Raw genomic sequence first — 27,280 nt, 5'->3', positions numbered from 1 at the left:
TCTCACCAGCTGGTCACCTCCAGCAGAAGACACTCAGCCGCTCCTGAAGTCCCTGTCCCTAGGGAGACACTGTCTGGGGTGTGCTCTGGGCTCAAGGGGAGTGAAATGCACAGCGAAATAAGGGTGATGGTGTCTATTGCACTCATGTAGCTCTGAACACGCGTGCTCCTGCCTGAGCATGTGGGGCACGGCTGCCCACGTGCTCCCCAAACGTCCCGCCCTCCGTGTCTGCATGGGGCAGGAAAGCTGGGGGATACATGGTTTGGGGGGGGGGGGCTTCCTTAGTGGGAGGCTTGCACATCTCTCCAGATGGGACCATCTCCCTGTGAAAACTCTGGGATGGGATTCCCTGTCCGTACTGCGCAGCCAATGCGCGGCCGGTCCCGGGCGAGGTGTGGGGACTTGGGCAGCGAGCCAGGCACGGGCTGATCCCGGCGCCCGGCACACAAGCGCAGGGCACGGCGTGAGCCATGGGCTGCCACCAGCTGCACCGCAGGTTGCCCCTCTCATGCTGGCAGACCGGGAACTGGTGGGAAAGGGGGGTCAGATGGATCCCCCCCCCAAACAAAGTCAACGGACAGGGACGTAACCCCCTTAACACAGGGAGTGGCAGCGTGCTCAGCGCAGGTGTGGTGCCGTGGAGCCATGCGGGCTGCTTTTGAGCCCGCTCCTCTGCCTGCACAGGGCTCCCAGCAGCTCTGCATCCCAAGTGGCTTCCCCACATCGCTGGGGCTGCAAAACTATTGCAAGTCATTTTGCTGGTAGCACGCACAGGCGGTTCCCTGAGCCCCAGGCAGGGTGCCTGACGAGGACACCCACTGCGCAGCCCGTTTGGCTCAGCTGGAAAGGAGAGCCACAGTGATGCCCGGTTGTCTCTAAAAGGGTGGTGGCCCTTGAGTTAACAGCAGTGGAGGAACACAACCTTCACGGGGGATGCCTCTGTCCTGACAATGCCGTAGCCGATGCCAAACCGTCTCCCGTGCCGGGCTGCAGCCGCTCACACCGCGCGGCTCTGTTTACTGTGCTAAGCTGCCGCCGTCCTGACCTTGCCCCGCGGTTCCCCTGCTGCCCGGCACCCTCAGCCCTGTTCTTTGACATGAAAAACCAGGTAGGTGCCCACAGAATAGAAATAATCCTGTTGCATTTCTCTCTCCCTCTCTCTTCTAACGACTACACAAAAAGGGCTCGAATGCCAGAGACCGAAGCGCCAGAACTCGAGCGATGACATTGAGGTCCTCTCCACCGGGACGCCCCTCCAACAAGAGAGCCCCGAGCTGTACCGCAAAGGGACCACCCCGTCCGACCTGACTCCCGACGACAGCCCGCTGCAGAGCTTCCCCGCCAGTCCCTCCTCCACGCCGCCCCTGGGGCCTTCCTGCAGGAACAAGAGCACGCACTTCTCCAGGCAGGTCTCGGTGGACGAAGAGAGGGGTGGGGAGATCCAGATGTTGCTGGAGGGACGCGGTGGGGATTACTTGCGACCCAACAGCTGGAGCGAAGAGAAGGTCAGCGGGACTCGAGGTGTGAGAAGCGGGACGCTGCGCAGCGGTCAGCTGGGGTCCGCCTCCATCCCTGAAGACTACAGAGGTCGGAGTGGAGGACACAAACATTCGGCCTCCAACCACAAGCAAAGAGAGAGGTGGACAGATTCCCCAGCCACGGTTTCATGGACTTCCCACCACAGGTCCCACAACCACAGCTCAGGGAGCTCCAAGCTGCTTGAGCTAGACGAGGAGAAGATGAGCAATTACGAGATGGAGATGAAGCCCCTCATGAGGATGGATTCTTATATGCAAGAGATTCACACCCAAAAAAGACACTATAGCAAAGGGGGACCCTGCAGGAGCATGGCTGATGACCACCGTGGGGAAGACCGGGGCTTCGGGGTTCAGAGACTGAGGTCTAAGTCCCAGAACAAAGAGAATTTCAGGCCAGCTCCCTCTGCCGAGCCCACGGTGCAGAAACTGGAAAACCTGAGATTCGGGGACAAAGCTGAACCTCGGCTACTAAGGTGGGACTTAACCTTCTCCCCGCCACAGAAATCTTTACCTGTTGCACTAGAATCTGAAGAGGACAATGGGGATGCGCTCAAATCCAGTACGGTAAGTAGGCGAAATTGCATCTTGAAATCTGGCCGAGAAACCCGGTGCAGAGCTGTTGTGGTACTGCAGCGGAGCGGGGGGAGGTCCCTCTGCCGGGCTGACCCCCGAATTATTGTGGCTTTGTGCCTTGAATCCCCCCTCCTCCTTTCTCCCACGCTGCGTGATAGCGTGTGTGGGAAGTCGCTGGGGGGGTTTCTCCACGGCCTTGGTGGGAGCAGCAGGTTTTGCACTGGAGGATGCGAGCCGCAAGTTTGAGTTTGTTTTACAATCCAGCCCTGGGGCCAGTGATAAAAATACATTATCGCTGGGATTTTGAGCACTCACCTGGCGGAAAAGCTGCAGGAGCAGGGGAGGTGTGGGTGATGCTTCCCTGGAGTTCGGTTAGGTGACAGAACTTCATGCCGGCCCAGGAGCGCAGCGTGACCCTGTTGCAACATCACATCAGTTCTTAAATGCCGGTGGCTGAGCATCACGTCAGCCCGCCGCCGCTCCCCGTCACTGCCGCTGTGCGATGGCACTGCCTGCCGGAGCGGTGGCCTTGTCTCCATGTCGCACTGGAGGCCTGACCCAGGTGGATGAGGGACTCCATGGTCACGGCGCAGGGGACATTGCAAAGAGGTTGCATCCCTGCGCTGGCCACTGCTCGGGGCTGCCGGTGCTGACCCGCACGGTGCGTACAGCTCAGGTGTTTTGGTGCGCGGATGCTGCTGAGGCAGGAGGGGGTACAAGCCGCTCAGTGGGGGGATGCAGTGCAAAAGGGTCTTGGCAAACCACAGTCAAGAGGATGCAATTTGGGAAAGGTACCTAGGCAGGGAAAGCAAGGGTAGTGGGCTACTAGAGCTCTGCGGGTCAGGGTGGTGTAGCAGGTTACAGCCAAATGTCAGTCTGTACGCTCACTCTGAAGAGCACAAGCACACTTTCTAAGCTGGAGCATAACTTATGGGACATGGAGGATAACCCCTTGTGAGACACCCAGTCCTGGGCTCCTGGTTTCAGGAGAGGCAAAGACACGTTGGGCATTAACAACTGGCTCCTGGGAAGAGCTGGTGGTGTCCAGGCTAGGGAAGAGGAGATGGAGCGATCTTCAAACACATAAAAGAGCCGCTGCAAAGTAGAAGGGAATAATCTGTTCTCAGTGAACAGAATTAATGGGATAATTATAAAAACAGAATAATGCTTAAATTCAAGCATTAGAGGCAGTGGTTAGCCAGTAGCCGTCACTTGTGAGTTGGGGGCTGCAGTAACTTGCCTGGGGAGGCCGTGGTGGCTGGGCAGGAGGAGGTGGTGTAAGACCTGGCTGGCCGTCTGCAGCTCAGATGTGACATGGACAGAGCTGAGCCAGCCTTGGGAGAAGGCTGAGCTGTGTGATTTTTCAGGTCCTTTCCAGCCCTGTTTTTTGATGATTTCCAGACTTACCGTTGAGAGCAGCTCCCCCACCTGTTCTCCCCGTTGGTTTGGCATTGCTGGGAGAGGAGATGGGTATCTGATGGGAGCAGTGGGGAAACCAACACCGCTCCAAACTGCCTCTTGTCGGGTCAGTGTCAAACACAGAGCAGGGCTGGAGGGGTCCCATGCTGCTGGGTGTGCCACAGCCCAGGCCAGACCTCCACAGGAGAAAGGAAAATCTGTAACGCTCAGTTGGTGGCATTTCAGGCTCTGGCAGAAGGAAGGAGCTAAATCCCCCTGTCAGGGTAGCAGAAGATGATGCCTGGTTGTTTGGGAGACAGGGATCATGAAACTGAAATTACATTTGTCAGTCACGCCGAAAGTTTGGGCATCATGGTTTATAACGGGTGATTACTGTTGCCATACCTACAGCATCCCCGCTTCTCCAGCCGCCTGCCAACGGCTCTGCAGGCAGAGCAAAGGTGTCGGCACCTGCAGCCAAGGGATGGGAGCGAAGGGGTGGGAGAGAGGAGGGAGTGGTGACATCTGCAGCCCGAGAGCAGCCGGGATGCAGGAAGGACTAAACTACAGATCTGCCACAGTTTCCCTGCTGTGGCTGCGGATAACTCACCCCACCCCACCCCCACCCCCAGCCCTGTAGCTTTCTGGCTTCCTATTCATCTTGCAAGCTCCGGCACAGGCTTGAAAGCACCCACACAGCATTTAAGAAGAGCTGAACGCAGGGTGTTTGCTGGTGGACGGCACTGTAGGACACATCTTGCCAGTCCGGATGAAAAAAGAGCACCAAGCGAAGGCAGCCCTGAGCACACAGCCCTGAGCAGGCGGCGGGTGCCCAGGCTGGACCGGGCTGTCCTCACCTGCTGGCGTAGGCGCCTGTGAAGCGCTGCAGCAATGGCAGGCAGCACTAGGAGCCTGACAAGCTTTCAGAGGGGAAGGCAGCAGCAGTAATTGCATGGACATCAACCCTGCTGAAGTCCTGGTACTGGCAGATTGTCCAGCACCGTCGATAACGTGACCTCCCACAGCGGCAGGGAGCTGGGAGAGGCACGGGTCCCCATGGGGGGAAAGGAAACCAGCGTTTCTTCTCGCTGCGAGCCACGCGTTCCTCAGGGGGATGGCTGGCACAAGCAGTCCTGGTGTCTGTGCCCAGGCAGCCCAAGTCAGACGTGCTGCAAAGGCTCCCGCCTCACAGGCAGACCCCAGCCCACATGCCAGAGCCATCATGCCCGGGGAGGAGGGCTTGAGCTGCAGCGCTGGAGGTAAATAGCAGCTAATGCACCATAACGGCAATGGCTATAGGAGTGAATCCCGGGCACTAACAAAGGGGCACAGCCTGCACGTAAAGGCACACAGAAAAGCCATTAGGATGCACATCATACTTTTTAAGTGCTGTAGCTGTGAAGCAGCATGTTCAGTTTTCTCACATTCATAACCGAGGGTGGAACAGATGGTGAAGGTTTGGGAGGAAGCTAATGCAATACAGAGGAAGAGATAATATGTGGATTTAAATAACCTACAATGCCAGCAACAATTTGTTCTAGCAAGAATTGCACTGTGCTGGCAGGGTTTTGTTCCAGTGGCCTGGCAGGGAGAGGGGTGGTCGGACAGGAGCAGGGGAAGCAGGTGTAGGAGAGGAATGGGAGGTTTGGTGATTTGTGTTCCAACCTCCTGCCTAACGCCAGGACTGTGCCTGCATCTGCCATCAAGTATCTCAAAGCATTTCAGACTTCGGTGAGTGCAGAGGGTCCCCGAGGAAGAGGAGGGGAAGGATAAGGGGGATCTACTCCCCAGTCCCCACACCCACCTCTCTCTGTGCACGCTCAGTGATGTGGGACACTTGCACGCTCAGTCCCGCAACAAAAATCACTGCAACCTGCTCACGCTCCAGGTCTTTTCACACAGAATTAAAGCTCCCCAACTTCCCCAAAGCCCCATTTCTCATGCCAGCCTGAAATACCCCTCCCCTCCGGACTCCCAGCAGCTCGCCTCCAGCGTACAGGCAAACCACAGCTCCCGGGAGAGGCCGGCTGTGCGCACGCGTGTACGTGCACGCGTGTGAGCCCACGCCGTTTCAGCTTGCATGACAGCCTGCTTCCCTGTGATCCACAGCACTGCCATCTGTGAAGCTGCTCACTGAAAAGGGCATTTCTCATCTCCCAGACAGCTGGGCTCTTTCAGAAAGGTGCCTGCCAATGAACGGGAAGGATGCTTTTAGCTGAGTAGGGCTATTTTTGCCCTACCTGGAGTATCCCTGCGCAGAACTGAGGTCACCCACACAGGTTATCTTGTTTTAAAAATAATCTGCCATAACCCAGCTCTACACATGGCATCGATGAGCCCGGTGGGTTTGGCTCTGTGTCGGAGTGCCAGCGTCAGCTTCGAGAGCAAGCACACCTCTGGCAGTGCTCGCAGGAATGGGGTGGGGGTGCAGGTCTTGCAAAAATGCAGTCTTAAAACTATCACTGATTTTGATCTCTATCTTAGAAACAAGGCTGGACCAGCTCGGGGCTGTGGGGTGCCTCGGCATCCAACCTTTTGCAGTGCGTCCCCAGGTGGGAATGCAGACCTCTGTAAAGGAGTCAGACACATAGGTTGCTATATGAGCTACAGGAACTTCGTTCTCAGTCATTTTTCACCAGTCCCTTAAAAAGAAGCTCCCAGAACCCCCCTTCGTTGGGGCTGCACGTCGGTAATTGAAAATTGCTTCTATATAAAGGTCATTTCTTGAGGTCACCACTCAATAACATTGATGAAATTCAGCACTGCTTTGTGTTCACTATCAGGGGACTTTGGGGTTTCAGGGTCATCAAGCCAGCGGTGCAGTCATACAAACCCTTGAAAATTGCATTTAAAGCCACCTGATCGTTCTGTGGCCCTGTGTGCGCTGACCCCGGCGTGCACAGAACAAACTCACATCAGTTGTCATCGTTCGGGCGGATGAAGACGGAAACCAACGTGCCAGGACCGGTGTCAGTGTTGTCGGATTAAGGGACTTACATGGACGTCACCATCCTTTCTGGCCTTAAAGGCCCACGAAGCACAAAGCTCAAGGTGCCTGAGCCTTTGAGAAGATCTAAAATAGGAAAGGAAAAAAGGAATTGTTGAGACGCTGGAAAGGAAAGAGGCTTTCTAAAGTGCCAGCAAGCCTTTTATCCATCAGCAGAAAACATCACATTTTTAGGGTTGGGGGGAAAAAAAGGAATACATCTCCTTTTCTGCAGGTGCTGAACATCTGCAGCTTCTAAAAAGGAAAAGAAGTGTCTTAGGCACAGAGGCCTCAGCGTGCCTGTGAGAAGGGCCAGTGCTCAGGCATGAACAGAGCCTGATTCATCTGCCTGTCCTCATTTAGCAGGAGCGATCACAGACATTCAGATGAAGACTTCTAGGGACACGTCGTGGTCTCACTAAAGGCACCCTGGAGATGTGAGTAGGCTTAAGACTTAGCCCTTTAAAATCCCCCTGTCTCTTCTCATTGAGAAAGCCTGACAGTAGGGCAGCAGCCAAAAAAAACCCCACCCCAGCCACCCCTGACATTTCCTTCCATTGTCACATGCTGTCGGATAAAATCTCAGTGGTCTCAGCTGTTTTCTAACGGTACTGCCTCTTAACAGCAAACCAACCGGGGGGACCAGCTGCAGCAAATGGAGATGGTTGGGATCCCTAACTGCCGGGTTCGGGATGGCAGAGGGACCCCATTACTGCCTGCCGGTACCCGCCGGGGAGCCAGGCAGGGATTCCAGCCGCCGCAGCATCTTCCTCGCTCTCTTGCTGCGCGAGGGGCGTATTTGCCATCAAGATATTCTGAGCAGGTTTCGCTGTCGCTGGGGAAAGTGAGGAGGAGGCAGCCAATCTGCAGGCAGTGCCGGGCTGTGCCGGAGTGCCAGGCAGCCGGAGCCCTGCGAGGGAGGGTGCCCGGGCAGGGGCTCAGCCCAGGCTTCCGCGGAGCAAGGGAGGGGGCTGCAGCGCAGCCACACGCCCCAGGAACGGCACCATCCTGCCGATGTGGGCGATGGATGCTCCCTTCTTCAGCAGCTGTGGGGTTATTCTTGAAGGGATTGACCTTGAGGTGGAGTGTTTTCCTTCAGAAAAGTTAAGCATCTCGAGCCCTGAAGAGTGTAAAATGAGAGAAAAATAACTGCTGGCTCTTGCCCCTGCCCTGAACGGGCACCCGCTGTTGGAATTGTGCATCTTCACCTGCATCTCAGACCAGGCATGATGCCGTGCGTGGAGTCGCTCCTGTCTGTCTACCTCTGGACCAGTCTGCTGGGAAAGGGGCCAGGGAACCTTTCTGTGGTTCGCCTCCTTGGGACTAAACCCTGTGGCTTATCCCTGTGGTCCTCTCAGTCTTCTTGCTTCAGGTTTTTCCGTTTATTTTTTTTCCCATTGGGAGCCTTCAGCAGGTCTCCTAACACAGGCGCGTCTGGGTTTTCCTTGTTTCTCTTGTCTCAAACAGGTTCAAACCCCAATCCCAAATGGCCGTGGCACATCCACACGTCCCTACAAGTATAAGCTGTAATTACACGGGAGCAAGGAAGAAGATCAGTCCTGCAGACACCCACGTGCCATCACACCTCCAGAGATGAGCCAGGTCTGAGCATCGCCACCACTGCAGCCTGCGTGGGCAGGGCTGTCACATGCGCAAAGAAAGGGTGCCAGGGTGTCTCTTTTTAAGACAAATCATAATCGGAAACTGTTCTTCCTCTAATTTCTTTCATGTACAGACATCGCAGGCATTACTTGTAACAACACAAGGTAAATAATGTTCAGAGAGAAATGTGATGTTTAACTTGACAGGGTCCTTTAAAAACCCTTTTAATCTCAGGGGGGCCCTTTGATGTACCTGAAGAGAGCACCCTGCTGACTATGCCTCTGTCATCCTGGATTCATTTTAGGGTTTTGAGCCCAACTCCACATCTTATACTAGCTTGGGAAAAAGTTGGGGTCAGGTCAAACGCCAGCTTTTGACCACACAAGAACAAAAAATCTTAAAACCACACATACAGCTCCAAACACACGGCTCGCTCCTGGCGGCGCAGGCACCTGTAATGGGAGGGTCGAACCAGGGGTGACAAAACAGTTCATGAAGAGACACCATCTCGGGATAAATCCCGAGATTCACTAAATTCACTTTAGCCACCTTTCTCTGCAGGAGCAGGTTTCCCCGTACCACCCGACTCAGCTGCACACTGGTATCAAGTGCCTGTTCCCCTTGCATGGGCTCATTCAGCATCTCCTGGGCTGCCTTCCTCGAGTCACGGGAGATGCTGTAATACGCTGGAGAAAGCAAAGTGAATCCCTTATGTTTCTTTTGCTAAATGCTCCTTAACCGTTTCACAGCAGCCTGTTCCTGGCAATTATGTGACAATTCAGCACAAATGTCACGGAGCTGCTAAGTTTTCAGCACTTTCCGCAGTGCTGAGGCTGGAAAACAATGCATATATATTTTTTGCTGATCCAAGTCCTTTAGTAATTACACTTAATAGATCCCAGAGGGATTCCTAGGTAACCTGCACTATGGTTTCCATGGCAGGGAGACAGAGCTTGTACCCTGCGATAACAGATAATAATGGATCGTTAATGCTTAAATTAATTATGCCACAATTGTATTTGTAAACCAGCTGTCCCTTGTATTCCCAGTAAGACTCCTGAGTTGCTACACAACAGTTAAAGGATAAAGCCAAACAAAACAGAGGGGGCAGAAATGGTGGTGCTCAGCCACAGCTACCATCAGAGCTGCAGCGTGCCCAAAACCACAGACTGGAGGAAACCTTCACTCCTAACTTCTACAGCTACAATTACTGTTACCACCCCTGTGCCATAACAGGGGTTTATTTACATTTTAGTGTTTCCGTGGGTTTGGGTCTGTGTTGCAGCTCTCTAGACTTCGGAGGAAATTGTAAAAGTCCTTGGAGACCATCCCCATCGATACAGTAGGACCGTTTCAACGCAGCCGATACTGGTGTATGTTGCCTGTCCTTGGCAGATGTTTTCCTCCTCCTATGAAGGAGTCCAGGGACCTTATTATAAAAAATAAAAACAAGAAATCCCAGCCCCAGAGCTGCCTTGTTTTGCTGATGAGATTTGCCATCAGCCAGTATGCTGGATGATGCTTAGGCACACCAGAGCCTGATTTAATTTTTCCTTTCCTGGAGCCAGGCTGGTAACCATTCTGGGTGGAATTCATCTCACGTCACTTGGTCTACAGACAGCCTAGATGGTTAGCGCAGACTAGATGTCTAACGTTTAGACAGCTAAAATTGGGTGAGAGGACGCTGCCAACTGGCGTCTGCTTCCCAGTAAAGCAGGTTCTGGACTTGCGGGCACTGCGCTGGGAGGCAGCACAGCATTTCACAGCAGAGCCCCGGCTCCTGAATGGCAGGCAGGGTAGTTTAAACAAATCTCTGCAGTTCCTGCCGGCCTGCTTGAGCACTACTATTTCAGGGCTAAAGAGAGTGTTGTAGCTTTTAAAAAGAAGAGATAAAAAGGAAGAGATTTGCAGGCTGCTTGCTGTCTTTGACACACAAACCCCAAGGCTCAGAAAATCGGTCAACTCCTGTCTTTCTAGCACCCCAGAGCCTGCGATACATCTGGCCTGGGGGTTTTGTTTGGGCTTTCCTAAGTCTCAAGGGGGCCAGAGATGTGATAAAGCCCCGCCGGACTACTAAAGCAACATGCAAAGTTGCAAATCAGGGGTCCTGTCTCTTCTTCCTAAATGTGGGTGGCCCGTGTTAGAGGGCGAGCATGTGGCGTGAAGAGTCGCAAAAGCTGCTAGTTCTAATAACGCTGGCAGTAGCTGCAGCAAAAGGGAGTTCACTGACCTATTGCCAGGCTGGGCTCAGCAAAACATCTCTTCCGAAGCACAAACCCAGAAGTGATTCATCTTCTGCTTGGGCACTGAGCAGGAATCATTTCTTAGAAGCAGATGACACGTATCCCAGGACATCCTTGCCATCAAAGGGGAGAAGGGCAAGCGTTTCCCCCGAGCAGAGGTTAAGGCACAAAGACCTTACAAGTTAGAAATAAGCCAGACATAAGCATTTAGAAATGCAGCAGGATTCGTAATTGGAGCTAAAACAGAAGCTTCAGAGTCGCAAAGCTGCTTATCCACCAGCTGCCACAGGCAGGACTCCAGCCCCTGCCAAGATACACCAGCATCTCACCGGGGAGAGCAGCCCTACCTGCGAGTGCTGACGGAGAGCCCTTGGCGGGGTCGGCACAAGGAAGAGGGTGTTGAAAAGAGGGAACTGCAAAAAGAAAGCAGAATATGTAGGTTGCCAGACTTTCAGATTTGAGCTGTACAGTGTGCAGAGACCCCTCCCCTCCCTGGTCATCCTATTTCTGGGATGCTGTTGCTGGCAAATGCAGAAGGCCCCGCATACGCAGGCAAGGCAAGCGTTTTCTCCTGCCTCTGCACAGAACAGAGGATGCAAGATGCACATAGACTGAGCCAGGGAGCTGAGCAAAACATTCGTGCACGGGAATCCAGTTGCTGCTGTGCCAGCGGGTACGCGCGTGTGGCCTCCTCCCGCTTTTCTAGATGGAAGGCGTGACTTTGATGTACTGGTATAGAAACGAAGGGCGCGCTTCCTCCTGGGACACCATCCCATCAGCATCCTCTGAACACAAGTTCAGAGCAACACAACAAAGGGTTGTGATCTCAGTCAGTCCAAGTGTCCGGTTTGGGGGAGCGGGTAAAACTCAAACAGCAGAGAACCAAGGGGCAGCCAGTCCTGCTCTTCGTCAGGGAGGAGGAAGCAGCCTCCAGATTATCCCGAGTCACGTCAGGTTATATACGACTTTGCTTCCTTCGTGGTATTGAAACGAGACGGTAGCCCGAGCAGAGCAGGGGCAGAAATGGTTGCTGCTTCTTTGGCAGGGGAAATCAAATGGTGAGTGGACCAAGGCTAATGCAAGTGGAGAGAGAGCAATTAAGTCCTTCCCTGGCTGCGAGGTGGAGGGAACCAAAGGCATTTGTGTCTCTGTGGTGCCCTGCCAACAGAAACAATGACAGTGATAATCACTTGCAATCTGTTATTATATTAACACGAGCTCAAAAATCGTAAAACCCAATAATCTTTTGAAATGAAGCTAAACCCCCCAAATGTAAATAACACACGGCATCGCAGCGCTTGGCAGCAGCAAGGCTTGGGTAGGGGGGAGCGGCAACAGGGGGGTGGTTTCTGCCTTTGAAAGGCTTTGCGTGGTGCAGGCGGAGAGATTTGCTGGAAGCAGTCAGGCGTGGATACCTGGCTGCCAGGAGAGGCTCTCCGCAATCCCTCCATTTGGTTGGCTTCCTTTGACCCTGTTGCTAAGCTACAAATATGCCTTTCCAGCAAGCTCCAGCATCCCCGCTCCCACCCACTCCCAAATGCGAACTGAATCAGCCTGCTTAGAAGAGAAACGATCTCTGGCCAGCAAGGAGCTATTTTTTTTTTATTTTTTTTTTTTTCCCCAGCAGCTCTGCAGAGTGGTACAAGGACTCGCTCAGAAAGGGCAGCCACCCCTGCCCCATGCCAACCCCACAGCCACTGGAGATTTGTTAGGAGGACAGGAGCATAGAGAAAAGCATTTATATCATTCCAGGCAAGGAAAGCTGGCACAGCTCCATTGCAGCAAGAATAGACAAGGATACCAGCTACTCCGAGAAATAGCTACCACCTACCTGCACACATGCTTGCTCACCCTGATGCAAGCCACGTTAACACTTTAGGACAGCGAATGTTTAATGGCAGGGACGAGGTGACAGGGTGGATGTTTTTCTGACTGGTGTTCTGCAGAAAGATGCACGGGAGGGCTGCCTGCAGTCCCGACGCTGAGCGGTCTCTTCCTGTCATTCCTGGGATGCTGTGGGAGTCCAACAGCCACATCCTCACCCTGTCCCCCACAAGCTCTCTGGGCTGCCTTTATGCTCCGTGGAAAGCCACTGATGCTCCTGGGGCGCCCTGCAACCTTGCAGGGGGTGTCTGGCCACGGGCCAGCTGCGATGCAGGTTGCTGCAATGGTTTCCACATAGTCCCCAGGAGCTTAATTTGGTCCGTCTGGACCTCAGGAAGGGTTCTCAGAGCTCTCCCAAAAATGTTGCCTTAACATAGACCACCATGTGCTGACCTGACTTTTGCCATTATCAGGATACCTGTACAATGAATGTTTATTGGGAAATGTGTTTTCAAGATTCCCCCAAACAACTGGATGATCCAATATAGTTTTGGGGTTTTTTTTCCCTTTTCATTGACCACCCCGGGTAAGCAGCCAATTTTAGTTATTTTTTTATGGCCAGATTTCCTATGTGTGTGACCTGGAGGAGTCCATAAGCAACCGCTGTCTTAATCGACGGGTCCGGTGGGTGTGCATCCAGGTGTTGGCATGGCAGACACTGGGTCCGGAGCTCACCTTGGGACCTGGATGCTGTTTGTGCCGATGCGCAACAGTAAACAGTCTGCCCCGAGCCTTGCAGGTATACACGTCTATCGAGGCAAACGGATGGAAAGTAAGCAGCTCAGAAAAGCCGGAGTCCAGCAGCTGTGCTGTCACTGAGGTGTAAGAGGGACAGTGCTACCAGGGGTGCTGCAAGCCCCAAAAATGCCTTGGGCTATGGGTCAGTGGCAGGGGGGAGCAAAGGGGCTCCCAGCAGAGCCTGATTGACTTCTGTTGGTGAAAAGGGAGAGGGATTTTGTCAGCCTTTGCAGAATCAGAGGGCTGCCTTAGGAGGACACTGTGCTTGGATGAGCCAGCGGTGTGACCTGTTTACTGTCTCAGGGACAGGAGCAAAAGATCTGGGTTTAGTCCCCGCTTCTGCTGGTAGCTCACCTCTCGGGGAGATCTTTATCCTTAGATCGCTAAGGCAGCAGCCTGCAAAACTTCAGCCAGGGTCACCAAGCGCTTCGGGATCGTTGGCTGGAGGGTGTAAAACAGCTGTTTGGGGTCTGCTCACCTGCAGAGCTGCCTGCCCTGCAGGATCCTGGATCCAGGGCAGCTCCCAGCCCCAGAGCAACCTCAGCCACAGCTTCAACCTGCCTTCTAACTCCTCTCCTTCTCTTTCTCTTCCAGGGCTCAGCTCCCATCCTGGTAGTCATGGTGATCTTACTAAATATTGGAGTCGCCATTTTGTTTATTAACTTTTTCATCTAATTCAAGACTGTCTTGTTTGCAAAAATAACAGTTACATGTATGAATGAGGGAAAAAAAAAAACAAACCCCAAACAACAACAACAAAAAGGGAAAAATCATAACTCGAACTGTCCTATGACAATTTCCAAGTCTTTTCACAGAAGAACAACAAACGATCGAGTCTCACTCACAGTTTGCCTTTTTTCCTGGGTAATGTTTTTTGGATTTTAGCCAGAATTCTTTGCTTGTATAACACTATGCTGTGTGGCATGGCAAAATGCTATCAACACTCTGCCCCCCCAACACTGGAAAGGATGAGAAGGAATCCCAACAAAATAAAACCTCATTTCCCTTCCCCTCACCCCCCAAAAAATGTATTCATAACAACAGCAATGAACCCCGAAATGGAGACTAGATGAGGGGACCATGGCGAGATTTTGTTTGAAGTATGTACGGGTCTTGGGATGCTCCAGGCTGAGTTTCCCAGGGAAATCCACAACAGCTTTAATGGTAAAGTAAATGCAAGAGAAAAGCAAAATCAGGCTTTTCTTCCTGCTGCCTTCACAAATGGAGAAACGCTGCTGTAAGGAGAAGGAGCGCGGGGAAGGCACGAACCCTGTCTAGATGTGAAAGATGGGAGGAGGGCAACGGGCCCCATTTTGTTATTTGTTTTTAAAACAAAGCGGCAATTGGTATTTTGCTAAATTTCTAGGGGCAGGGGGGGAATAGGGAACACAAGGTGTGAGCAGCAGCCCCACCACCCTCCTGCCTTCACTCCTTCTCCCCAGGCTGCTCCCCCCATGGCAAGGCTGGAAAACTACCCAGTGCTACTTCTGATACCCAGCCAATTTCTCCTGGTGAAAAACACGTGTCTAGATTCCCCAAAAACCTTGCAGGCACCTTCAGCAACACAAACTGAGCAGCTGCTGGTCATCGTGCCGTGCTCGCCGACACGTGAGGAGCAGCATTATTTGAGCATCCCATCCCAAACGCCTGCATGCAAAGAGATGCCGGGGAGCAGGCTGGTGGGAAAGGACTGGGGAGAGAGGGCTCGATTCTGATCCACTTAAGATAACAATAAAGCAAAATAAGATGAAATTGTTTTTCAAAGGCATCCGGGGAGGAGCACTGGAGCATGTCCCTGAGAGGAGGGAGAGGGTGGTGGGTTTGTCTCTTACATCTTGCTGTGGACTGTTTCAGACATCATGCTTGGGCTCTGAGCATGTAGTATTTTGCACTTTGTAATGCAGGATGTATATTCCAGCTTCCAACATGTCCCTGTAAAAAAAAAAAGAAAAAAAAAAAAAAAAGAAGAAAAAAAAAGGGAAAAAAAAAGGAAAAAAAAAAAAAAGAAGAAAAACAAAAAACCAAACATCATTGGCAATGGCAGCCTTTAAGGATGTATTCTTTTTTTTTTTTCTATGTCACTTAATTTGTTTGTTTATACCATCTTTGTAATATGCCTGCCTTGATTTTCTCCCCTCCCCTGTCCCCACTGATAATATGCATACTCATTAAAGATGCCGTATCCCTGTTCTGAGCTGTTATGGTCCCAATCGCAAGAGTCTGGTCTTGGCTCAATTACTTGGAAATGGCTGATGTCCCCTCGGCTTTTCAAAAATGACTGTACTGTTTCCTCCCTTCCCCGCCACGGCGATCGGCTTTGCCGGTGATCCACCATCACCAAGTATGGTTCAAACAGCTGGTTTGGGATTTGGTACATCTAGGGACCAAATGCCACCCTCAGTTCTACCCACTGCAGCTCTGTTCACAAGGAGAAGGGGTGCGAGTGTGGCAGCAACCCCGAGGGTGGGATGAAACCCTTATACAGATATACTGGGGGGGGGGGGGGGGGGGGGGGGCGGATCCTTCTCGACATTTCACATACGGAGTGGTTGGGTACAGCCCTGACTTGTGGACTAAGCTTTGCTTTGCTTCTGTTTTAGCTGTTTCTCTGCTACCTTTTCAGCAGATTTCTTATTACACTGCACTGGATTGCTATATTTTTAACCAGAAATAAACTAAGGATTAGAGCATGTGCCAGTTAAATTCAGTTCTTTTCCTTACATGGTCTTATTCCCTCCTGTCGCAGTTTTTCTTCCTCTTTTTCTTCCTTTCCCTTTTCAAGCAGAGGGCAATGGGTGGACAGGGTAAATGATAACTGAAGGCAGCAGACCCCAGTAACTTTTTTATTTCACGTTCCACAGTTAACTGTCCATCATCTTCATACCTCTTTTTTGTTTGTTTGTGGGATTTTTTTGTTTTTCCTTTTGGGTCCTTAGTCATCTTTTTTACTCTTGAATGACTGCTGCATACCTGAAACAAACCAAGTAACAACATGTTGTGATTGCAGCCCTAGGAACCTCATCCACATGTTTTCTAATTCTGGTTGCAACCCTTTCTAAAGGCTCTCGAGGACTTTTTTTTTTTTTTTTTTTACACATTCAAGTGCATGACGCAAAGGTCCCTCCAGGAGCAGGTTAAACAGTTACGCAAACACGGTATGATATTTAGATATATATAAACAGCACAAAAAGGCCTCTTATTATCAATCAAATAAGTACTAGCGATTTCATGACTAGCTTTTTCACACTGGCGACTGACTGCTTATTCCTGCTCTTGCCCATGTACCAGCAGTTATGTGCAAATTCAAATGCAACTCGAATTTTTCATCGCTCCGTTCCACAGCATAAAACCTCAGTCAAGCTGAGGTTCGTTCAGTATGAAAGATAGCCAAAGACTAATATTAATTGGGTCCCAAACCACGTGTTTAAAAATAATGATTCCTTTATTAATCATGGGGAGCTGAGCAATTTGTCTTAGTTCTGGGCTTTTCACATTTGCCCAAGGACAGAAATATTCTTGACAAGTAGCCCAGAGAGAGAGGTAATTCACTGTATTTCCCTGTCCTATGAGCCCTGGATTTGTGCTTATCTACCTAAGGCACATGAAAATGTCTATCATCGTGGCATATAAATCTATGTAAATTGTCCATACCTACTGTTTTATGTCCACACTGACAGATGCATATGAACAGCTGAAGGTTTATATCTTTTTTTTTTTAGGCTGCGAGGGTATTTTTATGTTCCTACAGTGGAACACGCAGCACCTGAAACACAAGGAGGGGCTGGGGCTGAAGGAACTAGCCCACCTCCTGCCATCGCAGTAAAGCCATGGGGAAGAGGGCACCAGTCCCTCCCCAGGGACAGCCAGGTCCTCCGGCCAGACCCCACCTGTGTGAGCAATGGGCTGGTTTGACACCACACCTTTGGGAAAGAAGAGAAGGAAGGAATACAAAAATCCTCCGCCTGCTCGTACCACGTCAGCTTCTCACCAGCCCATCTGGCGTCTGGTTTGCTTGTACCCGAGACCTAGATTCTCTGAGTGTGCTGGGACTCTCCAGGGCCCAATCTTTTCAAGATACTGAGCTGTTGCAGCATCTATTTACCTTGTGTGGAGTTACGAAGTACTGCTGGGAAAAAAAAAAAAAAAAATCCAGACTGCAACAGAAGGGGAGGGGCAAGAGGAAAAATAATGTCATATTGATGAGAAAGGTCTTAATTGAAACTCAAGGACTAATTACATATCCTGACAGGCTTTGGCAAGTTAAGGGAAGATGGAAAAGTAGGAATTTTTGAAAACTGTCATAGGGCGAGGTTGGCTCCAGAGATTTGTGCTAAAGCAGAACAGAGAGAGGCTGGACTGGATCTCCTGCCTGTGCTGCACACGGGTAAATTGTTTGCACAGAAGATGGGCCTTGCAGACTCTCCACATGGTGGCATGTTTTCCTGGTGTAGGGAAACCGGTCAGCTCCTCACGCCGCCCCTAAATGAACTGCATCAGTCATGTGCCAGTCACTGACCTTCACAGCAAGGCTCCTTGACCGGCTCTGCACCGAGCCCAAGGCTTGACCCGTTGCTGAAGACAGCCCTGAGCACTGCAAGCACTAGGTAACATGACTCTGAAGAACAGATCCACCAGGTCTATGCTACCATCAGAGGCATTTCAAGCTCTTGAGTTCCTTTTAGTGGTCTGTTTCAACTAATATTAACCCACAGGCACTTAGCTGCGGCAGGACCATCAACCTGTTTTTCCAGGGTATGCGTAATCACCCGATTACCATGCCAAGCGAAGGAGTTTCAACAGGCAGTGAACCCCCCTGGCTACTAATCAGTGCCCAAAGGTCTGAATATGTAACTCGGGTACATGGTGAGCTCTGTCCCTTCACTCAAGGCGTCTCAGAGGTCATGCTCTATAATGTTAAAAGAAACTTTCTAGATGTTGAGACACGTCGAGTGTTGCCCAAACGTTTTTGTTGGATGGGTAGCTTAGAAATGCTATGATGGGTTGCACATTCCCCAAAACTTTAGAGAGACTCACATTCATGCACAGGTGTTATATGCTCAACTACACTGCTACCTAGCAGACTCACAATCCTTATCATCTGCCTATTTCCTTTTATCCCCAACGTGCAGACCATTAGCAGCACTAACAGTCTAGCAAGGCTCACACTCTCTCGCAGACTTGCTTGTTTTAATGCGGTAAGAACACCCACGGGCAGCCCCTTACCTCCTCCATAAGAGCAGCTGCCCACACCACAGCAGCAGCTGCATTCTGGTATCAGGTGTTTGGTCTTGTTGGAAGGGAGAGCTGCGAGAATTACTCCTGCAAGCAGTTAGGAGCACAGCTCCCCAACCTCCTCAGCGTGGAACACGTTTCAAAGCTCTTTTTTTGTTTGTCTGTAGTGTTAAGTCACTGTGGGTTAGTGATGAAGGATGCTGCAGCTGTTAGGCCAACAGCTGTTTCCCAGCAAAAGCTAAAGCATTTGATACGCTCCCATTCCCACTCCCCTATCCCTCAGAGACCTGAATTTGTAAGAATGTGTGTGTCTTTAGCCCTTCTCTTGCTGACAGACACAATGTGCTCAGGGTTGTTTAGTACTGGTTGGACCCACCCAGGAGCCAGAAAGCAGACGTTTTGCCAATACAAAACAGACTGTGAATAAACCCAGATTCTCTCAAAGATGAATGGAGAAGGAGATGAGCCCAGCGTGTGCAGAGTACGACAAGCCTGACAAACAAGCATTTGCCAGCAGAAGGGTTTAGGACTGGTTTATCTCCATAGGCCACCACAGCAGGTAGGCAGCGCTGCAAGGAGACCAGCAACTCAGCATATTGAGCTGTGTTAACTATTAGCAAAACCTCACGAGCAGAGATGCTAGGAACGGTCTCTCTGTTTTCAGATAGCATTTATCTCTGGGTCAGCCCCGTTACCCTAATTGCTCTCTGACAAACTCCACAGCAAGGTTCATTTGCTTCACTTGACACACTACAATACACACACTGATGGGGGGGGGGAGAAACAATCCCACGTGTTACAAGCTAAGCTTGAGTTAGACATGGAACCACTAACCTTCTGCTGTGGCCTTTTTTGTGCAGTCCCTAAAGTAAAATGCACTTCAACTGGCACTCTCCTTTATTCGCTTTTCCCCTTCCTAGCTGTGCGTGTAAACGTAATAGAAAAATCCAATTTCACCGTGTTACTTACAGTGCAATTACAGTGTGTGTGTGGCCCAAAGAAAAGGGATTACTGAATAAATTTCCCTCGAGGAGTAAAAAAAAAAAAATAATTTACTTTCAGCCTTGTATTTCAGCTGAAAAAGAACCCCAACAGCTTGATTGTTTCCAGATATAATAATAAACTGAGGTCCGCCTCTCCTATGTAAATGTTTATACATTCACCCCTTTACAATGAGATGGGCAAAAGTAATAGTCTGATGGATGCCAGAGGAATAATTGAATTTTATCTGGGCATTCATACATTTTAAAAGGTACATGCTGTTCTTTGAGCATGTCAGACAAGAATAACTGCTTTTATGACAGACACTGCTGGAGTTCCTTGGTTCCTAGCTTTACACCAAGTCCTAGCCCCGGCCCTTTCCTTGCGTATCATTTTAGGCAAACCACTTAACCGATGTGTGTCTGCCTGCAGAATAACTACCTTCGTCTTTAAGGTAATTTTGGATCCAATACAAGAAAATGACCAGGTATCTGATCCAGCAACCCTGAACAGGCCTCAGGGGGCTTTCACCCAGTGCTCAGCGGAGCAAGGTACCATTACAGTCTGATATGAAATTATCAGTCTGCATGTCTTAAGACCATGGCAGAGCCCATCACCTTCTGACATCCTCTGTAGGCACTTAATGTAGTGGAAGTAATAAGTCACCCTTGCTTAGGTGTCAAGTTTTACCTTTTCTCAGAGGTTTCATTTCCTCAACCAACACATGACAGCTTCCACAGTTACACCACCACGAGACAGACTGGGGGGTCCAGCCAGACCGCTGGCTGCAGGGCTCAAGGGAGTGCTGCATTTGTCTTGTTCATTCTGCTGAAGAACGGCTGCAGATGCACCAGAATTAATTTGTCTCAAGCCCAATGGCTGCAAAGGCTCCAGTGAGAATGGACACTGTGGGTTCCAGTCCCCACACAGGCTGTGCCAGTTACAGTGCTACAGCCTCATTTTGTCAAAGCTGACCAACTAAGCCTCAATTTTCAGGCCAGGACAGTCTGCCATGGCAGCATCCTGTCATCATACAACCTAAGGACAGCCACGAAAGCCTCCTGAACCAAGCTGTATGATCAATCTCAGCTCATCCAAAACCCCAGCTCTAGGAAGAACTGAACCAAGGTGCATGCTCAGGTCAACCCAACCTCACAGCAGAGCAGCGACAGCCCTGGGAAATGAACACCTCCCCTGCAACCCATTCCCAAAGCCTCCTCTCCCTCAGCAACGCAAGGCAGACAGCGTGTTCCCTACAGAAGGCTGCGTGAACATGCTGCTGTACCACTCGCAGGAGTGGGACAGTTGGCCCATCTTGACTCACAGGTTCCTTGGAAGCATGTCTCTTCCAGTCTGTGCCTTCTCCAGTCACACTTAGCTTGGCATGGAGCACAACTAGGACTATGTTTCAGAGCCCTTGAGGAAAAGATGAAAGGAAAAACCTCAGATTATCATTGCACACACTCCAGCTCATCTGATGCGTCTAGTTCCCTCATCTAACAGTCTACCAGAGAATGAGGAGGGAGAACCTTTTTTCTGCGGCTGCAGCAGCACTATACAGAACCATCCTTCATCCTTGGCACTGCTGCAGCCCAACTTCAACCCAGGGAAAAAAAATAAAATTCAGTGTGTATCTGTATTTGAAAAAGCAAAAAATGATAAAACATACCTGGCAAAACATGTGTTTTCCCCTGTCTGGTTGGGCTTTTGTAATGGTGTCCTGTGCACGGACGCTGTGATTTTAAAACCACTACCTTTCAAGTAAAGATAAATCAGTAAAAAAAAATAATCACAACGATCCAAACAAAATCCGCAACTCTGTGGCAGATTCCCCGAAACTCTGCACAGAAAGCCATGGATGTCATACACACATGAAGGATGAAATGCCAACAAGATCAAGGTATTGTAAACCAACACGAGTGACTGTCAACAGGGCAACTGATGCTGTTAGCCAAGCAAGCACTACGGATTCTCTCCTAGGCTATCAATAAATGGTTTGTTTTCAACTCTTGCCTGTTATTTTGCATAGAAGGTATCTCCCTATCAAACATGTTTCTACCTTGACAATTAAACCACACTGGCAGCCTGCTCTATTTAATCTTTCTTACATTCTAATTAGCCTTGCAGAACGTAGCACTGCTCTCCTGAGAGCTGGTTCCCTGGTGATGCCCCTGCCAAAACAATACCCATGGCACCCTGGATTTCTCTGCACAAGGACAGCTAGTGCCTTCTGGTGTCAACTCAAGTCATCACTCATTTGCTGCAACAGACACACTTGGATCCCATCTGTTATCCCTATGGACCACAGCACTGCTCTGCTGGAAAGAAAGTGATGCCTTGAGGAGAGGGGCTGAGTCAGAAAGCAGGGGTGAAAAAAAAAAATTCCTTTGAGAGTGTCAGCCCACTCCCTCCTGCCCTCAACACTCCACCAGTCTCAAGGTAGGACATTTCACCCGTCAAAGTTTATTTGTAGGACAACTGCTTTCTTGGCCAACATGTGAGATTCCACAAGCAAAGCCAAAACCTGCTACAGCTAACATTAACAAGGAAGAGACTTCTACTGTTACACGCATCAGGGGTTCCAGTGGCTCTCATACAGATAAGGCATGAAAGGACACCCAGGTTTCTCCAGGCAGCGCAGCCACATCTCAGGGCTGCATCTTATGACCCCTACCTGTGTATTTCACAGTGGAAACAGGAATCCCTCTTCCAGAGTGGGGGAAAAAGGAGAAAAGCTAGGATGGGATTAATTGAGGAAACCAAGATGACGTAACCAAGTAAGTTTATTGTAGAAACCCTTGGAGACACATTCTGCCCCAGTCAGGATAGGGAACTTGGGACTAGTGAACCATTGTGATGTGCAGTTTGGCTTACAGGCTCAAAACAACTTTTGAACAAAAACATGACCGCATTGTATATACTAGCCTCAGCGAAACATGTGCTTCAACCGCAATCCTGTTCCTCAAGACCCTCCCACCACCTCCAGGGGAATAACAGTGTAGCCAGAGCATTCATCAAGGAGGCATATTGAGACTGGTCAGCCCAGAGGCACTCGAGTATGCAGAAGCTGGAGTGCCAGGACACCCCCTGGAGACGCTGACTGCCTGGCACACCAGGCTGAGTTCAGTGGGGCTAACCACCGCTCCCAGTGTGTTTCTTCACTTGTGGAACAGCCTCAACACCACCTAGACTGAATCTTCATAGAAAGTCTTTGCCATGGCATGTGCCACCTTTACCACCTTCTTCTCCTTGGCATCCAGGCCCATGTTGCTGCGGGCTAGTTTAATCCAATACTGCTCCGTCCTGGACAGATAGTCTGCGTGCTTCTCACCAGGCTGAACAGATGGGTGTTGCTCCTCTCCTAGTACACAATGGGAGGAAGACAGGAAGAGAGGTCACAAACAGCTAATGAAGGCAATCTGCTCTTCCATGTGTCAACCCAGCCAAGACTATTCTTCAGCTAATGTGTTTTGTAAGAGCCTAAAAACCCATCAGTAAACAATTAAACTTCTCCTCTACCCTTAGAGCAAAGTGTACTATAAATCCTTTGCTTTTCCTAGAAAACTCACGTAGATGCCAGTAAGGCCTTCCAGGCTGGCAGTGGAACCAGCAAGTATTGTATTAAAACCCACTTTATATTAGTATGAAGACAACACCCATCTTAATAATTACCTTCCTCATCTTCACTCTCCTCTTCAGAGCTCTCCTCTTCCTCTTCCCCTCCCTCTGCACCTTCCATATCATCATCCTCTTCATCTGACTCTGACTCCTCCAGCCATTCCTGTGCTTCTTTGATGAGAAAGAAAACAGAAGAAATAAATAACGAGCTATTTCCCACTCGTACACCCAGTACTGTCATGGAGGATGCCAGGTAAGGTCAGACAGATGTGCTCCTTAAGAGCCCTGCTGTATTTATTGCCCTTGCAGACCTACTCACTGTACAGGGCCTGGATCTGGTGAGGAGCAGAGCAAGGAGATTAAACAGGGAGAAGTGAACAGCACAGAACAGCTGCAGAAGAAAAGCTGGTTAGTGCCGATGCTGACAAGAGTCAGCTCTCCTCCCCAGCACTTCACAGTTCTGTGATCATAAGCAAGACTCCCTCCTTTGTGCCCTTTGCCCATTACACACATACAGACATGCAGGGACACCCTCTTTTAATTTCTCCCTGCAGTGCCAAGCACATGGCCTGGGCTGAATCACTTTGCCACTACCACAAGATACAAATTGTTCTTAAGATGGACCTGCAGTTTCTTTCAATAATGAGCAGAAAATCCATCAAATCCTTCTTCACAGAGGTGTCTCAGGTAACACTTTCTGCAACACTACTGAACACTCATGTAATCGCCATGTAGCCAGGAATTCAGGGAATTGACTTCTGTGCCTGCCACATGCCCTTGGGCTAGCCTTCCCAGCACAGGAACAGCCCAGCAGGGTATGCAGAGTATACACCAAACATACTACACATTTAAGGTGTGGGGAGATCACCCTAGCTAACGCGCACATGCTTTGCAGTACCCAAGACCCTCACTACCCTGAGAAGTGAGGACAGGCAAGTCCTCTACTAAGTGGACAAGCAAGGAACAGCAGGACTTCCCAGGCTAGAACTTGCTGCCAGTGAACACAGATGCTCTGTTTACACGTCTTGGTTTTCAAAGTAGACAAACCAGAGGTGGTCACACTCTACAGTGACTGCAAAGCTATGGACCAGACAGGTTTCTGTAGCAACGGTGACCATAGGACACTGCACATCACATACTCTCAAGCTTTTTCCTGCCCAGGAAAAAACACTACTCAAAGGCTTATCACCGCCCTTTGAGGAAGCTCCATAGTTGGTGGGGTTTTCCCCCCCCAGGTAACATTACTACGCTAAGGGCAGAGACAGAGATCCATCCCACCATCAGAACTTACTTGGATCCATCTCCACTAGCACCTTCCATTCTTCCATCTTGTGTAGGTCAATGCTGTAGAGGTCACTGAGGGTGAACTGGCGATCGCCCACCTCAAACATTCCCCCATACACATAGAGAACCCCGTGCTTCACTGCCAGCATGGCATTCGAACGTGGGCATGGCTCCACTTGCTGGCCCAAGGCTCCATCTTCTTCCTCCTCCTCAGATTCAGACCTCTCCTTCTCTTCTGCAGGTCCAGAGATCACTTGCTTGATTGTCATGACAGTCCCATCTTCTGCTACCACCTCTTTGACTATCTCCACCGGGCCTTGTGGAGGTTGCTTCACCTCCTCATCTCCAGCACCCTCTGCCTCAGCTTGTCTGCCACGCCTTCGCTTCCTCTTCTCTGATTTTGGTCCCTGTTAACAGCAACAAGGAACAGAAGGAGACTGCGTGTGAACTGCTTGCACCGAATAGCACTTACAGCAGTTAATACAAATACTATGAACGCTGCCGAGAGGGAGGAGGCAGAATTCAATTATTTTTCACTACAATTTTAAGCCTTAGGTGATAGGTGCAACCTCCCACTCAGCACGAGCTTCTACCAGTCACAAAACAAGGAGCAATGAAACTCGTGGAGAACCCATGGCGTGGAGTTGCTTCCTCTGTTAAAAGCATATGCTGAAAAGACAGAAAACAGCTCTTTTGCTCTCTATCTTGCAGGTGCATGCAAACACACACATGGAGTCCACTAGTCCATGATAGGAGGGAGAGAACGTAACCCACCATTCTGAGAAATCAAAACAATTGCTGGGTGCTAAATTACAGTGCATTACCAGGAAGCACTCCAGGTCTTCAAAGTACTGTATGAAAGGGCTGGAAAACAGTCAAGCTAGGGAGGCAGAAGCAAACATCTGAGCGTATGTTTGCCTGTTATTATGTGATTGACTTCTTTTTGAGATCAAAGCCAGAAACAGTGTGGGTGGAAAGAAGGAAGTTCAACCAGGTCATTTGCACCTCACTTGCCCCTTGAGAGTGGTTCAAACAAAAATCAAAGACCTGAGCTGAGGGCCACATTTCTGAAGTTCTTACGAGCTGAGGTTAGTATTTTGTCTCTTCTAGCAGCTCATCAACACTGGGGAAAAGAGGGAGGCTTTTTGATCCCAATGCAACATGACATTTTTTCACAATAGCTTTCACTGAACTATCTCATGTCAGACTTACACATCTGACCAGGAGCCGGCCTCCAGTAAAAAACCATTAATTACGTTTTCATGCCACTGTTTTCATTTTACATTACACAACAATGGGGCACTTGCAGCCTGACTCCCAGGGGGGATTGCCTCCTGAACCACTCTCGCTTTGAGCCCAACCACCAGGACTCACAGGCTTCCCCTCTCCCCAGAAAAGTGACAGTCTGCATCACACTGGAAACAGGGCACAGAGAGCACACAGAGCTACATGGCAGGGAAGGAGTAGGGCAGCATAAAGCCAAGAATTTAGTTGGTCTGGTGGCAAAAACCTACTAGAGTTGCACATCCCCAGCTTCGTTTTTACAGTCTCTCCCCCTCTTCACAATCAGCGGGTCACAAATAAAAGCAGGCAGCCACACCTGGTGGCTCAGCTTCTGGAGCACCCCAAGTTATTAGAATTAGAAGTTTGCATGATCAAGGAGAATGAACTGAATATATACATGTTATTTTTAAAACAATACCTTTAGCTGTCCAGGAAACCATCGGTTTTTCCCGATGTCATAGAAATAAATATCGTTGAAGAAGTCCCCTTCAATGCTTTCTTCCTCTTCTTCATCATGCACGCCTCCAAAAAGAAGGGAGCGGTTACTGGGACTGATGGCCACAGAGAAGCCAGACCTGGGAGTGGGTTTCACTCCAGACGGGTTGAGCCGACTCCATGCCCACTTGTCTGGTAACGGGTAAAAGCAAATATGAGCAACAGGAAGGGAGAATCCTTTTCGTATCTTCTAAGGCCCTTCAGTACTCCAGCAAGTAACTCAACAACCCGTTTTGGGCATCCTCAGAACTGTATAGCGCGCCTTCAACAACAACATTAATCAGAACGACTTGCATTTCCAGTTCAATGATGTAGCTAATCCACACATCCCTTCTACCCTTGGAAAGCTGTTGCGCCTTCAGTAAAAGCAAATGGTGAGAGTTATCATCAGGTATGCTTTCTGGGGCAAGGAGCCTCCTGAAAGGTGTACACACCTTTACAAGAGGGCAGAGTTCAAACAAGGACTGATCATATATGGCCTTCAAGTACAAAGAACATGCACCTCAGTCATCCCAAGGAGCCCGTCCTACATAAATTCTCTCCACAGGACCCTTCTACTATAGGAACTTATCTGCCAGCTTCCACCACTGCCTTAATGCCCAGAATAAGTACAGTTCATTGTAAGGAGACCCAACCACACTTTGAAAAAGGCCTCAGCAGCAGGAGAAGGCTTGTGCTCGAAACCCTCCACTGTAGCTGCAATCCTTTCTACTCTGGATTTAGAGCAAATCGCTAAAATGCAGGCTGGAAGAAGTATATGCATTGGCTAGACACTATGTTTCTGAAGAAACCACAATTTCAACAAGATAAACTATAAATAGGACATAATGCAAGCAGGGTCTGGAATCTGGACAATATATGTGACCAACGCTCCTCCTCCCCAACTCCCACTTTAAGACAGTCACGTTTCAAGAAATCAATCACAATTTAACATTTCAGAAATTCTGCACAAAGAAGATTGTCCCCTTCCCCCTTTGCCAGGGACAAAATACACTCTCTCCTAAGAAAAGTGATGAGATTCTTATTTCTGGGGACATTTACAGATAAAACAACTAACCAGCCAAAACCCACTCTTGATAATACCCCTGCAACAGATAATCTCATGAGATCATACCCTACTACTGACACACCACTACCAAAGAGAGTTTGTCAAAACAGGAATTTCCAGTGTGGAGATGTATTGGGTTTGTATGGCAAGGTTTTGGTAGCTGAGGGGCTACAGAGGTGGCTTCTATGAGAAGCTGCTAGAAGATTCCCCTATGTCCAACACAGCCAGCGCCTGCTGGCTCCAAGATGGACCTGCCACTGACCAAGGCTGAGCCTATCAGTGATGGTGGTAGTGCCTCTGGGATGACATATTTAAGAAGGGAGGGGAAGAAGCAAAATAGAAGCAAAATGGAAAGAGCTGAGCAGCAGCAACTGGA

At 50.0% G+C, this 27,280-nt stretch overlaps 2 protein-coding genes across 8 annotated transcripts in view; one reads left to right on the top strand and one right to left on the bottom strand.

The window, feature by feature from the left end:
* The window catches only part of JPH3 (junctophilin 3), a 73,906-nt gene extending 52,116 nt beyond the window's left edge, over window positions 1-21,790 (top strand). For 2 of the 3 annotated variants that reach the window (XM_080410644.1, XM_080410643.1), the window contains exon 5: window positions 1,183-13,650. In XM_080410644.1, coding sequence (XP_080266770.1) covers window positions 1,183-2,357 — 1,175 coding nt within the window. In that variant the 3' untranslated portion in view covers window positions 2,358-13,650. Of the gene's footprint in view, window positions 1-1,182 lie in introns of all 3 variants that reach the window. The other variant, XM_080410645.1, reaches the window with a different exon arrangement.
* A 150-nt stretch (window positions 21,791-21,940) lies between these two features.
* KLHDC4 (kelch domain containing 4) overlaps window positions 21,941-27,280 on the bottom strand; it is a 30,163-nt gene continuing 24,823 nt past the window's right edge. For 4 of the 5 annotated variants that reach the window (XM_080410648.1, XM_080410650.1, XM_080410652.1 and 1 more), the window contains 4 exons: window positions 25,780-25,988; window positions 24,085-24,484; window positions 22,848-22,964; window positions 21,941-22,536 (listed from right to left, as the gene is read on the bottom strand). In XM_080410648.1, the coding sequence (XP_080266774.1) occupies window positions 22,361-22,536; window positions 22,848-22,964; window positions 24,085-24,484; window positions 25,780-25,988 (902 nt within the window). In that variant the 3' untranslated portion in view covers window positions 21,941-22,360. The remainder of the gene's footprint in view (window positions 22,537-22,847; window positions 22,965-24,084; window positions 24,485-25,779; window positions 25,989-27,280) is intronic. The other variant, XM_080410649.1, reaches the window with a different exon arrangement.

This window comes from Falco punctatus (assembly GCF_963210335.1).
Source record: "Falco punctatus genome assembly, chromosome: 14".
Classification (NCBI taxonomy): Eukaryota; Metazoa; Chordata; class Aves; order Falconiformes; family Falconidae; genus Falco; species Falco punctatus.
The sequence above is the reverse complement of the archived record's forward strand: the minus strand, read 5'-3'. Positions and strand labels throughout refer to the sequence as shown.